Raw genomic sequence first — 17,602 nt, 5'->3', positions numbered from 1 at the left:
CGGTGCCAGTCCGCACCGAGCCATCGGTACCGGTTGTGGAACAACCCGTATCGATACCGATTGTGGAACCCGTGTTACCCGCTTCCACTGTCTCGGTACCGCTTCACCTAACCTCATCGGTATCGATGCCAGTCCTTGCACCGGAGCCGAGAGCTCACCATCAATCGGTACAGACTTCGGCACCGGTGCGACCGATAACTTCTCCTGACTCGGTATCGATGAGGTCGGGTAAGTCGGTACGCAAAACCCGACACATGCAAACGTCGACACCTGAGTCTCGGGACCATTCTTCCCATGTCAGAGACCCTGATCTGTGGGGAGACTCAGAGGAACCCTTTCTTTCTGAAGGCGAATGTTCCTCAGAGGAGGAGGATTCGGCTGTCCCTGACCCATCCTCCAAACAGGCCACTTCCTCTTTCTCCAGTTTTTTGAAAGAGATGTGCGAGTCCTTGTCCATTCCTTTGGAGGCTGAATCCAAAAAGTCTAAAGCTTTTTTGGATGCCCTTGATTTTGATCAGCCTCCAAAGGAATTTTTGAAACTTCCCCTTCATGATATCTTGAGGGAAACTTTCTATAAGAATTTAGAGACTCCTTTAACTGTCCCAGGGGCCCCACGTAAACTGGATTCTCTATATAAGGTAATTCCCATTCCTGGGTTCGACAAACCTCAACTTCCACATGAATCCTTATTTGTCGAATCCACCCTTAAAAAGACTTCAGGAGCCAGTGTATATGCATCTGTCCCTCCTGGCAGAGAAGGAAGGGCCATGGATAAATTTGGTAAGAGGCTCTACCAAAATGCTATGTTGGCAAATAGGGCTAGTAATTATGCTTTTCATTTTTCTTTTTATTTAAAGCATCTCCTTACCACCATGGCTTCTTTCGAAAAATATCTCCCTTCACGAAAGCATCCCGCTTTTCACACATGCTTGTCGTCTCTTCTCCAATTGCGTAAGTTTATGGTTAGATCTATATATGACACCTTTGAACTTACATCCAGAGCGACAGCAATGTCAGTAGCTATGCGTCGTTTGGCCTGGCTTCGGGTATCCGAGCTTGATGTTAACCATCAAGATCGGTTAGCCAACGCCCCATGCCTAGGGGATGAGCTCTTTGGGGATTCCATGGACTCAACCACACAAAAGCTCTCTGCTCATGAGACGCGCTGGGATACCCTGCTTAAAAATAAAAAGAAGCCTCCTCCGCCAAGACCATATAGGCAGCAATCGGCCTATCAACGCCGCTTCACAGCTCGTCCATTAACTACCACTGCTCAGCAACCTAGGCGTCAGAGGCAACAACAACGTCAGCCTCCCAGACAACAGCAGCAGCAACAAGCTGTAAAACAACCTCCTCAGCAGAAGTCACAGCCCTTTTGACTTCATTCTCCACAGTATAGCCAGTATCCCTATTCCTGCTCTCCTGCCTCAGCCTATAGGAGGTCGACTTTCTCTGTTCCTCAGCCGGTGGGAAGTAATCACGTCGGACCAATGGGTCCTCAACATCATCCGCCACGGCTACTCTCTCAACTTTCAGACTCTTCCACCTCAAAACCTGCCAAAAGAGTCTGCTTTGAACAGTCCTCAATCGGCCCTCCTTATTCAGGAGGTCCAATCCCTCCTCCTTCTGAACACTATAGAGGAAGTTCCTCTACATCAAAAGGGGCAGGGATTCTACTCCCGTTACTTTCTAGTCCCCAAAAAAACAGGAGATCTCAGACCCATCCTGGATCTTCGCGATCTCAACATTCATCTAGTAAAAGAAAAATTCAAGATGCTTTCTTTAGCCATCCTTTATCCTCTTCTACATCAAAACGACTGGCTATGCTCCCTCGATCTCAAAGAGGCCTACACTCACATACCGATCAATGTAACCTCAAGACCATATCTCCGATTCATGATCAATCATTGTCATTACCAGTACAAGGTACTGCCCTTCGGTCTTGCCTCATCTCCAAGGGTATTCACCAAATGTCTCATTGTGGTAGCGGCATTTCTACGCTCTCACCACCTTCATGTATTTCCTTACCTGGACGATTGGTTAATCAAAGCCACATCCGCTCAGGCAGTTCTTCTGGCCACCAACCAAACCATCCAGTTTCTACAACTTCTGGGATTCGAGATCAATCTACCCAAATCTCATATCATTCCCACTCAGAGACTTCAATTCATTGGAGCGATCCTGGATACACTCCTAATGAGAGCTTTCCTACCATCCAATCGTCTCCAGACTCTTCAGTCTCTATGTCAGCAGGTGCTTCCACTGCCGTCCATCTCAGCAAGACAAATGATGGTACTCTTGGGGCATATGGCATCCACAGTTCATGTCACACCTCACGCCCGTCTTCACCTGCGCACTCCTCAATGGACCCTTGCTACCCAGTGGTCCCAAGCGTCGGATCCTTGCTCACGACACATATCTGTGACATCATCTCTTCGTCAGTCTCTTCAATGGTGGTTGGTATCCTCAAATCTATCCAGAGGTCTCCTGTTCCATCAGCCTCCTCATCAACTAGTCATCACCACCGACGCCTCTCTGTATGCATGGGGAGCTCACTTGAACGAGTTCCAGACTCAAGGTCTTTGGTCAGCCCAGGAAAGGAAGCATCAAATCAATTTCCTGGAACTCAGAGCGATGTTTTACGCCCTCAAGGCCTTCCAACATCTTCTCTTTCCTCAGGTCCTTCTGTTGTGCACAGACAATCAGGTTGCGATGTACTACATCAACAAACAGGGTGGGACAGGCTCTCGCCTTTTATGCCAGGAAGCCCAGAAGATCTGGACTTGGGCCATAGATCATCATCTCTTCCTGAAAGCTATATACATTCAAGGGGCTCAGAATTCTTTAGCGGACAAACTCAGCAGAATTCTCCAACCTCACGAGTGGACACTCGATCCCGTAACTCTGCAGTCTATCTTCAATCAATGGGGCACTCCTCAGATAGACCTCTTTGCAGCTCCTCACAATCATCAGCTGCCCCTATTCTGCTCCAGACTTTACTCTCCGCACCGTCTAACAGCAGATGCTTTTCTCCTCGACTGGTCGAATCTATTCCTGTACGCCTTCCCTCCTCTGCCTCTCATGTTGAGAACCTTGTTCAAGCTCAAGAGGGAACGAGCCACCATGATTCTGATTGCTCCGAGGTGGCCCAGGCAACATTGGTTCTCCCTTCTACTTCAACTCAGTTCCAGGGAACCTTTTCTTCTTCCTCTGTTTCCTTCTCTGCTTACGCAACAGCAGGGAACCCTTCTGCATCCCAACCTCCAGTCTCTACACCTGACGGCTTGGTATCTCTCGGGCTGAACTCAACTGATACTCTTTTGTCTCAGCCCGTTCGTTCCATTCTGGATGCCTCCAGGAAACCAGCCACTCTACAATGTTACCATCAAAAGTGGACGAGATTTTCTTCCTGGTGTCTTCTTCATCATCTTGATCCCACTTCCCTGGCAGTGGAGACGTTGTTAGATTATCTTATTTCTTTGTCTGACTCTGGCCTGAAGTCCTCTTCCATCAGAGTCCACCTCAGTGCCATTGCAGCTTTTCATGAGCCAGTCCATGGAAAACTTCTTTCAGCTCATCCCCTGGTATCCAGGTTCATGCGTGGGCTTTTCAATGTGAAACCACCTCTTAAAGCCCCTCCGGTTATCTGGGATCTCAATGTGGTTCTTTCCGCTTTAATGAAGCCTCCATTCGAACCTTTAGCTACCTCTCCTTTCAAATTTCTCACTTGGAAGGTACTTTTCCTTATTGCTCTTACCTCTGCCAGGAGGGTCAGTGAGCTTCATGCTCTGGTTGCAGATCCACCTTTTACGGTTTTTCACCATGACAAGGTGGTTCTGCGTACACATCCAAAGTTTCTCCCCAAGGTTGTTTCTGAATTTCATCTCAACCAATCCATTGTTCTACCTGTTTTCTTTCCAAAACCTCATTCTCATTCTGGGGAACAAGCTCTGCATACTTTGGATTGTAAAAGGGCTCTTGCTTACTATCTGGAGCGTACGAAACCCCACAGATCAGTTCCCCAACTTTTTCTGTCCTTTGATCCGAACAAATTGGGACGTCCTGTTTCTAAACGTACGTTGTCGAATTGGCTTGCAGCGTGCATTTCATTCTGTTATGCTCAGACCGGACTGACACTGGAAGGTTCTGTCACAGCCCATAAAGTCAGAGCAATGGCAGCATCTGTAGCTTTCCTCCGTTCCACTCCTATTGAGGAAATATGCAAGGCTGCTACTTGGTCCTCAGTTCACACTTTTACATCTCATTATTGTCTGGATGCATTCTCCAGAAGGGATGGTCACTTCGGCCAATCTGTTTTACAAAATTTGTTTTCCTAATGGCCAACCTTCCCTCCATCCCTCTTTTTGTTAGCTTGGAGGTCACCCATCAGTCAAGAATAGCTGCCTGCTTGTCCTGGGATAAAGCACAGTTACTTACCGTAACAGGTGTTATCCAGGGACAGCAGGCAGATATTCTTGCGTCCCACCCACCTCCCCGGGTTGGCTTCTTAGCTGGCTTATACTAACTGAGGGACCGCGCGCCTCTGTCGGGCGGGAAGGCACTCGCGCGTGCGCGGTGCGGCCGAGCTAGAACTTTCTAAAGTTCTTAGAGTGAGATCACTCTAAAATTGTCCGTACCGGGGCTCCGTCGGTGCCGTCACCCATCAGTCAAGAATAGCTGCCTGCTGTCCCTGGATAACACCTGTTACGGTAAGTAACTGTGCTATTTGTAGTTGGGGGTTCAACCTGGAATGTATGTCACCTATGTCCCCCAACACTTGGAATGCTTTACACTCATACCAGTGTTATCAACATCTTCCAAACACACACTAATGATGTTCTAATATTTTTATATTAACGAATAAGGCTTCAAGCACACCTCCTCCACCTTCGATAATAGTTTATATCCGGTGGGAATATTGGTGTATCGTTGTCCCCATTGGCCTACATTCTTTTATCATATTTTGTATTTATTTATAATAATTTTTTAGCATTATTGTACTTTTTAAAAAGTTTTTATGCCAATAAGTTTGAGTAAGGTGGAGGACATACAACGGCTCTGGGGGATCCATGATAAAGCAAATCTTTTGCGAAACATGTCGGATCAGTTAATCCCAATAGCGTGAGAGCATGATGAATTTAAATCAAGTATGAAATTCATCACAAGATTTAATTAATAATGTCATAAAAACTTCTAAAAAAGTACAATAATGTTAAAAAATTATTATAAATAAATACAAAATATGATAAAAGAATGTAGACCAATGAGGACAACAATACACCCATATTCCCACCGGATATAAACTATTATCGAAAGTGGAGGAGGTGTGCCTGAGGCCTTATTCGTTAATATAAAAATATTAGAACATCATTAGTGTGTGTTTGGAACATGTTGATAATACTGGAATTAGTGTAAAGCGTTCCAAATATTGGGGGACATAGGTGACATACAATATTAGTGCATGGCCATTAATACAAAAAATGCAACAGCAGCAAAAAGGGGCCTTTAGCATGATCTTGCCTGAGGTTGTTTTTTTCTCCAGCCCTTGGGAAGAACTTACACAAGGTCACTCGAAAGCAATTTTCTGCTGTATCTTAAAGGGACCCCTTAGTTAATGTCACTAATTTTTGCTGAGAATATGGCTGGAGGAACCCCAGACTTGTCTGACAAGCTTCTGCTTGAAGACCGATACAGAAGGCTAAGATCATACTGTCCTAATATGCTCTCTGACAGTTGTATTTAAGAGTGCCTTTAAACATATTTAAACTATATTTGCACTTATGCTTTTTCAATAAGAGCAGGATTGGTGGTGTGTGGGGGGGGGGGGGAGGTATGCTTTCAAAGAAGAGATCCATATCCTTTCGGAGACTTTGTACATTAGATTGTGTGCAAAGGTGAATTTGTTTGAAATGCTCTCTCCTAGGGTTCCCTTTTGACTCTTGTTTGCCTAGTGCAGATTCTCAGAAACAGGTCTACAGTCGATTAGGCTGCAGGGATATTGAACAACAGTTTTGCATTTAAGTTGGCCAAACAGAAATGTAGTTTTCTGTGTGCAAAGTATGGTTATAGCCACCGTATTTCACGTTTACTAAGACTCAAGTTGCTATATAATTTCAAACAATTTTGCAGAAAATGTGCTTACTCAGTTCATAAGTACACAAACAGGGTAGTAACACTGACAATCCCAATCAGAAAATGACTTTGCCTTGTACGTGCCAGGATTCAACTGCAGCTATGGCTTATTAATGCCTAAACTGAGACTGATGTAGAACGGCTCTCAGGCAAGGAGGGCTTTCAACTCTTTTTTTTTTTTTTTTTTTTAGCATGGCCATTTGTAGAAACTTTAAGCTTTCTATTCAGTAAAAAGAAATAAATTCATCAGACTGTTTAGGAGTCCTCCGCAGAAAGGGTGTAATTGGTAACCATGTGATATTAATTTCCCGTTAGTGGTGTTAGACCGATATCTGCACTGCACACCCATAACTTCTTAAGGGCATCAGACTCCTCCCATGATGGCTAAGACCTTACCATATAATTTTGAAGATAGTTGAGATCAAGACCTATGATTCCACAAATTTATTTTGTGTAATTAGGGTTACTCTAGCAACAGATTTTGTTGATGGGGTTACTGACATTCTTGAAATAAAATAAGCAGCAGTTTCCTTCCCCCTGTGAATTTTTGTGCTGGCATGTTAGCATTAAATAGTCCTTCCGACCCTCTGGAATTAATGTCCATATAAATTGCCTTGACTAAGTCCGTGTTCAGGGCCTGTTCAATCTATGGAGCAGGTGAGGCTCTGGCCCAGGGCCCTGGTGATTAAGGGCACCAAAATTCCTCCCTCTCTTCTCCTTCTGCTCTGCGAGCAGGGAAGAAGATTCGGGATTTTGATGCCCTTTATCACCAGCATTGTGAGGGGGAGGTGAGACTTGAGATAGAGGTGGAGGGTGCCGATGCAAAAAAATGGCTCAAGTTGCCACAGTCCCTTGAGCCGGCCCTGGATGTTATTCCTTAGGGCAGGGGTGTCAAAGTCCCTCCTCGAGGGCCATAATCCAGTCGGGTTTTCAGGATTTCCCCAATGAATATGCATTGAAAGCAGTGCATGCACATAGATCTCATGCATATTCATTGGGTAAATCCTGAAAACCCGACTGGATTCCGGCCCTCGAGGACCGACTTTGACACCTGTGCCTTAGGGGATGAGCAGAGTGTGGCTTAATTGCTCTGAGCAAACACTACAGAGTTCTTCTGTTATTTAGACATCCACTTATGTAAACCCTTTCAGGGGAAGGAGGTGAGCCAGAGAGGGGAAGAGAGGCAGGGAGAAGAATATGGCCTCCGAATCTCCTCCCTATTCAGATTCAATTCAGTTGCTTTATGCTTTGGCCTGCTGGCATGACTAGTACACATGAGCCTGTCCTATACCCAAAACTAACCTTGGCCCAGGACTTCCAGTTTTCTGATAATTTAAATTTAGGTGCCTGTAGCAAATGTTTGGTTTTAGTGCTTACATAATTAAGACTTTTTCAAGCCTCATCTGCTGAGTTGGTGAATTAGTCTTAACCAGGTAGGTTATTCCCAGTAAAGACATGCTAAGGTTTTAGAATGGTTTTCTGAAGCTGTTGTGTAAATAACCATAGCTCTACTCATGAAATATTTTCAAGTTTTGTCTTCTCTTGTTGGCGGCCCATATCACGGCTGGGGTCAGAACAAGACAGTGAATTTACTCCACTTTCTGTCCAGTTTATACATTTCTGTCCTAGCCAATATATTAAGAGGGAGCTGTCTGCCTTCTAGCCCCTGGGAAATGCAAATATTAAGGAAGAGCCCCCATCCCCACCCCACACAGCTTTACAGATTATGTGAGTAAAATACCATGTAGGAGCTTCAGTGTTACAAAGCATTCCCATTTCAGGGTCTTGCAATACCACTATTAGTTTTTGTATTTGGTATGCAAATGTTATCTGATACTGTTCTGCACACATAATGTAGCAATATATATTTTGGTTTAATAGTATGAAAGGTGAACTCCCAGGCTTGTGTTAAGATTTTTCAGTGATGTTAGATTCAGGATAGGCATCCCAGCATATGCTGTGCTGTCACCATTGTGTGTGGCCCTTGCTTGTATTTTTGTACAGTCTGAAATTTTCATTATATACAAAAAAGCTTCAGTTGGATTATAGATTATGTAAATGTACTTTTTCATATATTTATGTAAAATAAAGTTAATTTTAAAAAAAATATGCCTCCTGTTGCATTTCTCATGGCTACAGTCAAAGCGGTTTTATATAATATACTAGTGTTTAAGCCCGTTAAATTAACGGGTGCTAAAATATATGCCTGTCTGTCTTTGTTTATTTATGTCTCTCTCCCTGCTCCTGTCTCTTTCTTCCTTTCTTTCTGTCTCTCTCCCTCCTGCTATTTTTCTCTCTCTCTCCCTGGCACCCTTTTTCTGTCTGTCTTTCTTTCTGTCTGTCTCTGTGGTCCCCTGTCTGACTTTATTTCTGTCTGTCTCTCTCCCTGGCCTCCTTTGTCTGTCTGTATTTCTGTCTGTCTCTCTCCCTGGCCTCCTTTGTCTGTCTGTCATCATTTCCCTCCTTTTCCCTATGCAGCAGCATGTTCACCCCATTTCCCTGTGCAGCAGCAACAGCTTTTCCCTCCTTCCCCCCCCCACACACATTCCTTTGCAGAAGCAGCAGCGGTATTTCCCTTCCCCTCCAGGTCCCTATGAAGTAGTAGCAGCATTTTCCCTCACCTCCCCATTCCCTTTTCTTCCCCCCTTCCCCCACACACTTTCCTTTGCAGAAGCAGTAGCGGTATTTCCCTTCCTCTCCAGGTTCCTGTGAAGCAGTAGCAGCATTTTCCCCACCCCCATTCCCTTCTCTTACCGCCAGCTGTCCTGCTCTGTTCGGCCCTTCCCTTCTCTTAACGATCTGGCCTGCTCCGTTCAGCCTTTCCCCCTTCCCTTCCCGCGGTGTAGCCTGCGTTCCAGTAGCTGGAGTCCTGTTCTTTTTGCCCCCCTCCCTTCCCTTCCCACGGGCTGGCCTGCTGCGGCCGTAGTTTTTTTTTTTAAGTTTAAAAGTGCCGGCGGCAGCTCATCTCACAATCCCCACCAGCGTTGGAAGCCTTCTTTGAAGCTGGTGCAGGCTTGTAAGAGGAGCCGACACCACAGCTTGAGAGGTGGAGAGCAGGGAGTCCAGCGCAGCTGGCCAGTTTGACGAACTGAGGACGGGAGGTGGGAGTCGCTGCCGAGACCGCTATGTTAGACGGAGTGAGGGACTCTTGTATGCGCGCATGCGCACTCTGCCGACCACGGAACTACAGATCAGGCAACACGGTGGTAGAGTGCGCATGCACGCTTAGCGTTTTATTATATTAGTTATAGGTACTAATGGTGGGTTAAATTACTTGCCCAGAGTCACAATGAGCTGGTTTACTAGCCATTAGGTTACTCTTCCACTTGTTTACAGAACATGACATCACAATCTGAGCTCTAGAATGTTGCTACTTAGGATTTTAGAGTGTTTGAGGCTTGTGCAGGAATGGGGTAGGGACAGGAAAAGAACTTGCGGGGATGTGTCATTCTCTATTTTGAAACATTTAAGCACATCTGTATCTTTGGACATCTCAACTGTTTGCTCAGCTTTTGAAATGCTTTCCTCAGGGGTTCAACGCAGAGTGCTAATAATAAATAATCATATGGATATTTGCCAGTGCAGATGCAACGGCTCCATGCCGCACATCGTATTTCTTATCACCAAGTCATTTGTTAACACACTGCATTGGACCCCCTGAGAAAGTCATTTCAAAAGCCAAAACTCAGACCATGTTAGATCTCTCGATTGAAGTAGACTACATTGTACATATGGTTTTATGAACCTCTATAGCAGTGGTTCCCAACCCTGTCCTGGAGGAACACCTGGCCAATTGGGTTTTCAGGCTAGCCCTAATGAATATGCATGAAGCAAATTTGCATGCCTATCACTTCCATCATATGCAAATCTCTCTCATGCATATTCATTAGGGCTAGCCTGAAAACCCGATTGGCCTGGTGTTCCTCCAGGACAGGGTTGGGAATCACTGCTCTATAGTATGGTTTCTTTGTGACACTTGGGCAACATTTTACAATTTTTTGTATTTTATTTTATTTTTTTTTTACCCTGAACATTGATTGGTTCCACTCTCTCTGTTTTTAACGTTCGTGTTTTTGTGAGCATTGAATTTCTGTTTGTTTTCTTATGCTTAAGTCTCTGCCACTGTCTCAACTTATCAAGCTTATGGCAACAATCGAAGACCTTTTTTGCACTGGGACCACTTTGGAATGCTTGGGCACGTGTTACTCGGAGAGAGGGTCCAGCAGGTGTTCCTTGCACAAAATCGGCACCGTTTAAAAATGAATGATAAAAGACAGCGATATGCTGCTTATGCTCATCAGGAGATCGGGGCGGCACACATGGGACACCCAAAAACTGCACTCAAACAAATTAATACATGTACAATTATTTATGTGTTTAAAGTTTAAGCACACACAAGGGTACATAAGTGAAAGAAATTCAAAAATGCCTGAAAACAGAAATTCATTCAAAAATGACCGTGAACTTTTTTTTCTTTTTGGCTTTGCACATGAATAATAAGTTATAAGCTTTCCAAGGAGAGATTTAAGTGCTGTAAACCAGAATTAAGTGACCTTTTCCATGGATACAGAATCTGATCATGTTACAAATTTCCAGAAAAGTTGGGGCAGGGGAGGGGAGGATGTTTGGGTGGCTAAAGCAAAACTGCATCCTAGCTTGCTAGTCTCCAGTTTCCATGACTACGTTGCAGTTGGCGAAATAAACTCATACAGAATGTGCATCATTTATCTGCCACCTTGTTCTTCAAGTACATATTTGAAAACAAATATTCTAGAATTGATTAGGTGTTGGAGGCTATCCATGGAAATAAAGTAATTTGACCAGTTTCAATTGGAAAAGGCTCAACACTGTTAGCTCTCACTCTTGTACACTGGGTTCAACATGGCTTTGAACAAAAATTATCACCACCACCCAGTTATAATTTATCATGAACTGCCCTACAAAATAAAGGCAAAACTGGAAAGAAAAAGTAAGATCTAACCTTCATTTATAAGTATTTACATAAAATATCTTCTTTTTTTTTTATGACGGTTTTCCAGACAATCATCTTTAAAAAGCTATATCAAATCCAGTTCCTTGTAGGATATCGTTCATAGCTGGAAAGATTACTAGCAGGTCCTTCGAGTCGGCCATCACTTGTCCCAAGAGATGGCGGATACGTTGCCCTAAGGCTCTTACATATGTGGGTGTGTCCTCCACTATCTGATGTTATGTGTGGAGTAAAACCCCTTTATCCTGAATAAAACACACAGGCTGAGTGATGGCGAGTTCTTGGCGCACAGAATGAGAAGCCAGGATGTGCTGCTCCTTGTCAGGACTTTATGCTGGCCGATACCTGCAATCAATTACAAAAAAAAAAAAAGTTTGAATGATTTTTTTTTTCTCTCAGTTTGTATGTTCATGGAACATTCTCAGATGCCACAGAATCTGAGAAATATCAGCATTATAGTGTGTGCATAAATACAACCATATGAAAAATTTTCCCCTCCCCTTGATTTCATAAATAATGCACACTAATTTTTTTAATTTACATGGTTTTTGGGGGTTTTTTTTCCAAGTATTTCTTTAAAATCCTTCAATATAGTCTCCCTGCTTTGCAATGACCAAGTCCCAACATCCGGGAAGCTTCATTATTTCATCCAAGACACCGTTGTGGTTCAGTTGCCGAAAGACTCAGGTACCGGCGGAAGAAAGCTCTTCCAGAGATGCAAAACAATGTCCCCCCAAAAAAAAACCCCGTTGGAGCCCCTAAAAACAGTAATTTTGAGCGGCGCGCGCCTCCGCGCTGCGCTCAATTGTCCAGGTGCGCCTTTCTTTCGCGCCGTTGTCTATGAACCGTCCTGATGCTACAACACCTACCAACCTCAGAATGCGAGAATATTTAAGTTATAAAAACCAGATCTAAAATTAATTTGCCAAGGAATAATTTTCTTGCTCTAGTCTAAGTTGCTGTGGTCATTATCTAACATTTTGCCTGTCTTAATAAACTTATGTTAATAATTTCCCCTATGATTAATTATATTTCACATTAAATGGTTTCTGATCTTTAAACAAAATGTAATATTAGACAAAGGGAACCCTAGTAAACACAACTGTTTTAATAGAAAAGTGGGCTAAGATTTCTCAATAGCAGGAAGTTTGGGATTGCAATTATTGCTAACGGTAGTGCAACCAATTAAGTTTAGGGGCAGTTACTTTTTCCACAGGGGCGACATGAGTGTGGCATAACTTTGATGTAATGATTTCTTAAGATTCCTTTCATCTAATATTATATTTCATTTAACAATCAGAAATTATCCAGCACAACACTCATACTAACTACTAGGGTCATTTCATAAATAATACACACTGTTTTAAAAAAAATTATGTTTTATTTTTTTTTTTTCAAGTATTTCTTTGCAATCTTTCAATATAGTCTCCCTGCTTTGCAATGACAGAGTCCCAACGTCCGGGAAGCTTCAATTATTCCATCCAAGACACTGTTTTTGTTCATTTGCCAAATGGCTCGGATACCGGCGGAAGAAAGCTCTTCCAAAAATACAAAACTGTGTCCACGCATAGGTTGTTTTAACTTTGGAAAAAGGTTGAAGTCTGGTGGACTTATGTCTGGACTTCCAGACGTATTTGTGTAGTTTTTCAATGACGACATTCCCTATGTGCGGGTGAACGTTGTCGTGAAGAATGAGTGGCCCAGCCAAGAGCAACTGAAGTCGGGTTTCGTGCATTTTTCTGTGTATTTTTTTTGCAAAAAATCATGTTAATACATTGCTGTGACATGGAACTTTGTCTGTGATGATGCCTTTATGATCATAAGCAAAAATCATCATTTATTTGACTTTTGATTGAGCTTGTTGAAATTTTTTTGGTCGTGGGGAAGATGGAGCTCTCCACTTGTCATTGAAAAACTATGTGAATACGGCTGGGAGGTGTTACCTCATGCTCCCTACAGTCCAGACATGACTTCACCAGACTTTGACCTTTTTCCAAAGTTGAAAACGGAAAAAGTGAAGTTTTCAGTAAAATGTGGGGGGTTACAACCCCCCAAACCCCCCACAACGCGGCACGATGTCTATTAAGTAAAGTGGGGGGTTCCCCCCCTATGCCCCCCCCTGTCAGAGCCCTAAAAACAGTAATTTTGAGCAGCACGCACCTCCGCGCTGCGCTCAATTGTCTGGGCGCGCCTTTGACCTGACACCCATCAGGACAGTTCATTACACAAACTCACCACAGCCAGATGTCCATTTTTTGATTTAAAGACCTGTGGCTCCTGCCCACTGCTGAACACGATCGTTCCTTCTCTTCCCTTGAATTGAAACTGAAGGCTGTAAATAAATCCATACGTCAGGTGTTTTTAAATAAACCCAAAGCATACACCATTACAAAGGGTTGTCTTGGTTAATTCTGATCGTTCTCATTTTTTTTTATAGCTGCACTTTCAAAGCACAAAGAAAGCAGGCTAGGGTTTATAACTGATTTGGGAGCCCTTTTGCTAAGCTGCAATAAGAATTGGCCTTAGTGTGCACTCTTATGCAGGTCTTTCCTGAATACTAAGGCCATTTTTACATTACTGTGCCTGGAAAAAAAAACCCCAAACCCATTTCCTATTTATTTCATTTATGGCCATTTGCTAATGTTGGAAACCCAAAAGAACCGGGGAACCAAAACTCAACAACTCACTTCCAAAAGAAGCGAATACAAAAAACCCCTCAAAAAATGGAAGTGACTCTACTTGTTTTAAAGCAAAGGTGATTCAAACTACAACTCATAGTTGTATCTCTTTAAGTGCTCAGAGATATGCATATGAGTTGCAGTTTTGAATCACCTTTGCTTTAAAACAAGTAGTGTCACTTCCATTTTTTGTTTTTTTGGCATTCGCTAATGTTGTCATTAGAACATGTCCATCACTGTTCCTCTAGTCCAGGGGTAGGCAATTCTGGTCCTCAAGAGCCAGAGCCAGGTCAGGTTTTCAGGATATCCACCATGAATATGTATGAGATGGATTTGCATGCACTGCCTCCTTGAGATGCAAATCTATCTCATGCAGATTTATTGTAACCTGACCTGGCTCCGGCTCTCGAGGACCGGAATTGCCTAGCCCTGCTCTAAGCCAGTGTGTCGCAAACCTTTTAAGCTGCAGCATACTAATTTATTTAAAACACTTGTAGCCTGCATATCAACCATCTATGCCAGGGGTAGGGAACTCCGATCCTCGAGAGCCGTATTTCAGTCGGGTTTTCAGGATTTCCCCAATGAATATGCATTGAAAGCAGTGCATGCAAATAGATGTCATGCATATTCATTGAGGCAATCCTGAAAACCCGACTGGATTGCGGCCCTCAAGGAGGGACTTTGAGATCCCTGCTATAGAGAGACATTGCTGAGATCCAAGAATTATATAAAGCAAATACTGAGTATAGTGTACAGTTGAGTGTATTAACTGTTGACACATGATCATTATCTGGAAGGCAGCTCTGCTTCATGAAGTAATAACATAAGAATTGCCGCTGTTGGGTCAGACCAGTGGTTCATCGTGCCCAGCAGTAATAATTTTTCAGCCGTAGGTGGTTAGCAAAAGCCTCATCAGTCACTGAGAGTCGAGTGACTAAAAATGGCAAATCTTATATCGTGATCTGGTGCTTATGGGGCATCTTCAAGTCTGGTAACTAGTCCATTTTTTTTCTCTCTAGGGCAGGGATCTCAAAGTCCCTCCTTGAGGGCTGCAATCCAGTCTGGTTTTCAGGATTTCCCCAATGAATATGCATGAGACCTATTTGCATGCACTGCTTTCATTGTATGCTAATAGATCTCATGCATATTCATTGGGGAAATCCTGAAAACCCAACTGGATTGTGGCCCTCAAGGAGGGACTTTGAGACCCCTGCTCTAGGGTCTAGGACTAATTTAATACACAGTATTTCCATTCTAAAAGTGGCATACATACCTTCCCTGGATGATGTTGACCGAGTTCTGCCTATTTGCCAGCATACTTAGTTTTGTAACGGCTTCAAAGATATGTTCACATCGCAAGACTGCATCTCCCTAGAATTTGGAAAGAATAAAACAATTAGGAGTAGGTTGCCATCCATTTTCTGCCATTTTGTAGGTTTTCATGCCTTTTGTGAACAGCTTCATCCCCAGAAATGTTTGCACAATGAATATGCATGAAATAAATTTTGTATGCAGTGGGAAAAAGTATGTGTGTATGCCTTTGAGTCACTCACCAACTCCTAGCTGTATGCACAATGAGGAATCCTCCCTGTGATGTTTCAAGGCCCTGTAGCCTACAGCAGTGGTTCCCAACCCTGTCCTGTAGGACCACCTGGCCATTCAGGTTTTCAGGATAGCCCTAATGAATAGGCATGGAGCAGGTTTACATGCCTGGCACCTCCATTATATGCAGATCTCTCTCAGGCATATTCATTAGGACTATCCTGAAAACCCGACTGGCCTGGTGGTCCTCCAGGACAGGGTTGGGAACCACTGGCCTACAGCATCTGATATTCCTCAGTGGTCCCCCATCCAGGTACTAGCCAGGCCTGATGCAGCTTAGCTTCCAAGAGCAAGAGTGGATCTGCCCAGGGCAGCCAGTGGAAAAAGCACATACTATTACAGTAAAACCTTGGATTGCAAGTAACTTGGTTTGCAAGACAAGTAAAACATTTTATTAAATTTTAACTTAATATACAAGCACTTACAGTATACACACATCACAACTGAGCCGATGGTTCTTCTCTCTCTGACGCTGCAGGAGTGTAGTGACTGTTCTAAATGAGTGAGGTCTTGCAATACGAGTACGTATAGTATTTTGTATTAAAGTTTTTGGGTTGTGGAACGAATTTCCATTATTTCTTATGGGGAAATTCACTTTGATGTACTCAAGGCCCGGCACAGGAAGCAGATTTTTGGGTACCAGCACCAACGCACAGGATATGCTGGTGCCGGTGCCGATGCAGAGGCTACACTGGAAGTAAGAAGAGGGTTCGGGTGGGTTGGGGGATCTCAGGTCGCGGCGGGGGGGGTGCCAGTGGTGGCGGGGGGGGGGTGCCGGATCGCGGGGGGAGTGTGCCGGTTCATGGGGGGGGCCTTCGGGAGGAGCAATGCCGGTTCTCGTGGGGGGGGAGCAGCGCTGCTGGCCTCGGGGGGGGGGGGGGGGGGGGGGGGGTGGGAACATATCAAAGCAAGTTTTCCTTACTTCCTATGGGGAAACTTGTTTTGATATACGAGCATTTTGGATTACGAGCATGCTCCTGGAACGGATTATGCTCGTAATCCAAGGTACCACTGTACTGTTTTTGGAGAACACGGAACATCCATCCATCCAATTTTATATATAGAGAGATAAATAAAACAAATTCTGTAGACATCCACATATTTATTCAGTGTTTCATTGGTTGGAGAGTCCATATTTTGACTGGACTTTATCTACCATAATTTACTATGTCACCATAATAATTTTTGCCTTTGAACTTGATTAAGAAAGCAATCGGGATACAGTAAGTTTTTCTTTTTTGATTAGCAGGATTACATGATTTACATTTTATTGTGTGTGATCTGTATTAGATATTGGTAAATGTTTCATTTCCCACCTTTTGTCTGTTGTCATCTGTGGGGACATGGATGACCAAGATTTCATCATTCAGGTTACTTACTGAAATACCTTAAAATAAAAAAAAATTAAAAATGCATGAAAAATTAGTTTATAAAATTGGCTTTAATGTCTGGTAAATGGAAGTTTGCCTGCTGGCAGACTTCACCCAATCTACTGGAGAAATATTGCTTTGTTGAAGGTCATTAATTGAGGTAGCAGTACCCCAACCACAGTAAACTCCAGTAGTCATAAATTAGGATGGGGGGGAGAAATAAAGAAGCTTATGAGGACCAGGATATGCTTAGGTGAGACTTAAAACACCAGGTTACTTCACTTGTAGCTGATGTGGTGAGTTACCATATCTGTTCCCCTTTAATCTTTTACAGAAGCACAAATGGTCATGGCTGATGGCAGTATTTTGTCTCTAGAGTACTCCCCCAAAATTCACGGGGGTTCCGTTCCAGGAGCACCTGCGAATTTTGAAAAATGGCAAATGCGGTTTAGGAGCAGATCGGAGGCGGGAGAGGGCTGCCACCCCCTCACTCTTGACATGAAATGAAAAAAGAGCATGTAAAAGCCCCCCTGCACCCATCTCCTTCCCCCATGTTTATCCCATCTGTGTTCAAAAAGGATGCACCAGCTCTGAATATTTGGGCCAAGGGTGGCTTCTGGGAATATCCCAGGTGCCACCAATATTCAGAGGTGGTACCTAGAGAGCTACCAAGTTAACTTGGGACAGCCTTTTTTCAGTTAATTCAGTACCTTTCTGGGTATCACTTCTGAATCCTCTATAATAAAACCCTAAGCGCACATGCACACCTACAATGCCGTGATCCCTGCTGCCATGATGTGTGCCTCCGTGGCTGTATTCTATTTGCGGCG

At 43.7% G+C, this 17,602-nt stretch overlaps 1 protein-coding gene across 4 annotated transcripts in view; it reads right to left on the bottom strand.

Moving 5' to 3' along the window:
- Window positions 1-10,492: 10,492 nt before the first annotated feature.
- MYO1H (myosin IH) overlaps window positions 10,493-17,602 on the bottom strand; it is a 122,664-nt gene continuing 115,554 nt past the window's right edge. For all 4 annotated transcript variants that reach the window (XM_033955594.1, XM_033955595.1, XM_033955597.1 and 1 more), the window contains 4 exons: window positions 16,719-16,789; window positions 15,074-15,171; window positions 13,358-13,454; window positions 10,493-11,467 (listed from right to left, as the gene is read on the bottom strand). In XM_033955594.1, coding sequence (XP_033811485.1) covers window positions 11,444-11,467; window positions 13,358-13,454; window positions 15,074-15,171; window positions 16,719-16,789 — 290 coding nt within the window. In that variant the 3' untranslated portion in view covers window positions 10,493-11,443. The remainder of the gene's footprint in view (window positions 11,468-13,357; window positions 13,455-15,073; window positions 15,172-16,718; window positions 16,790-17,602) is intronic.

Source organism: Geotrypetes seraphini, chromosome 8 (genome assembly GCF_902459505.1).
Source record: "Geotrypetes seraphini chromosome 8, aGeoSer1.1, whole genome shotgun sequence".
Lineage (NCBI taxonomy): Eukaryota > Metazoa > Chordata > Amphibia > Gymnophiona > Dermophiidae > Geotrypetes > Geotrypetes seraphini.
The sequence above is the reverse complement of the archived record's forward strand: the minus strand, read 5'-3'. Positions and strand labels throughout refer to the sequence as shown.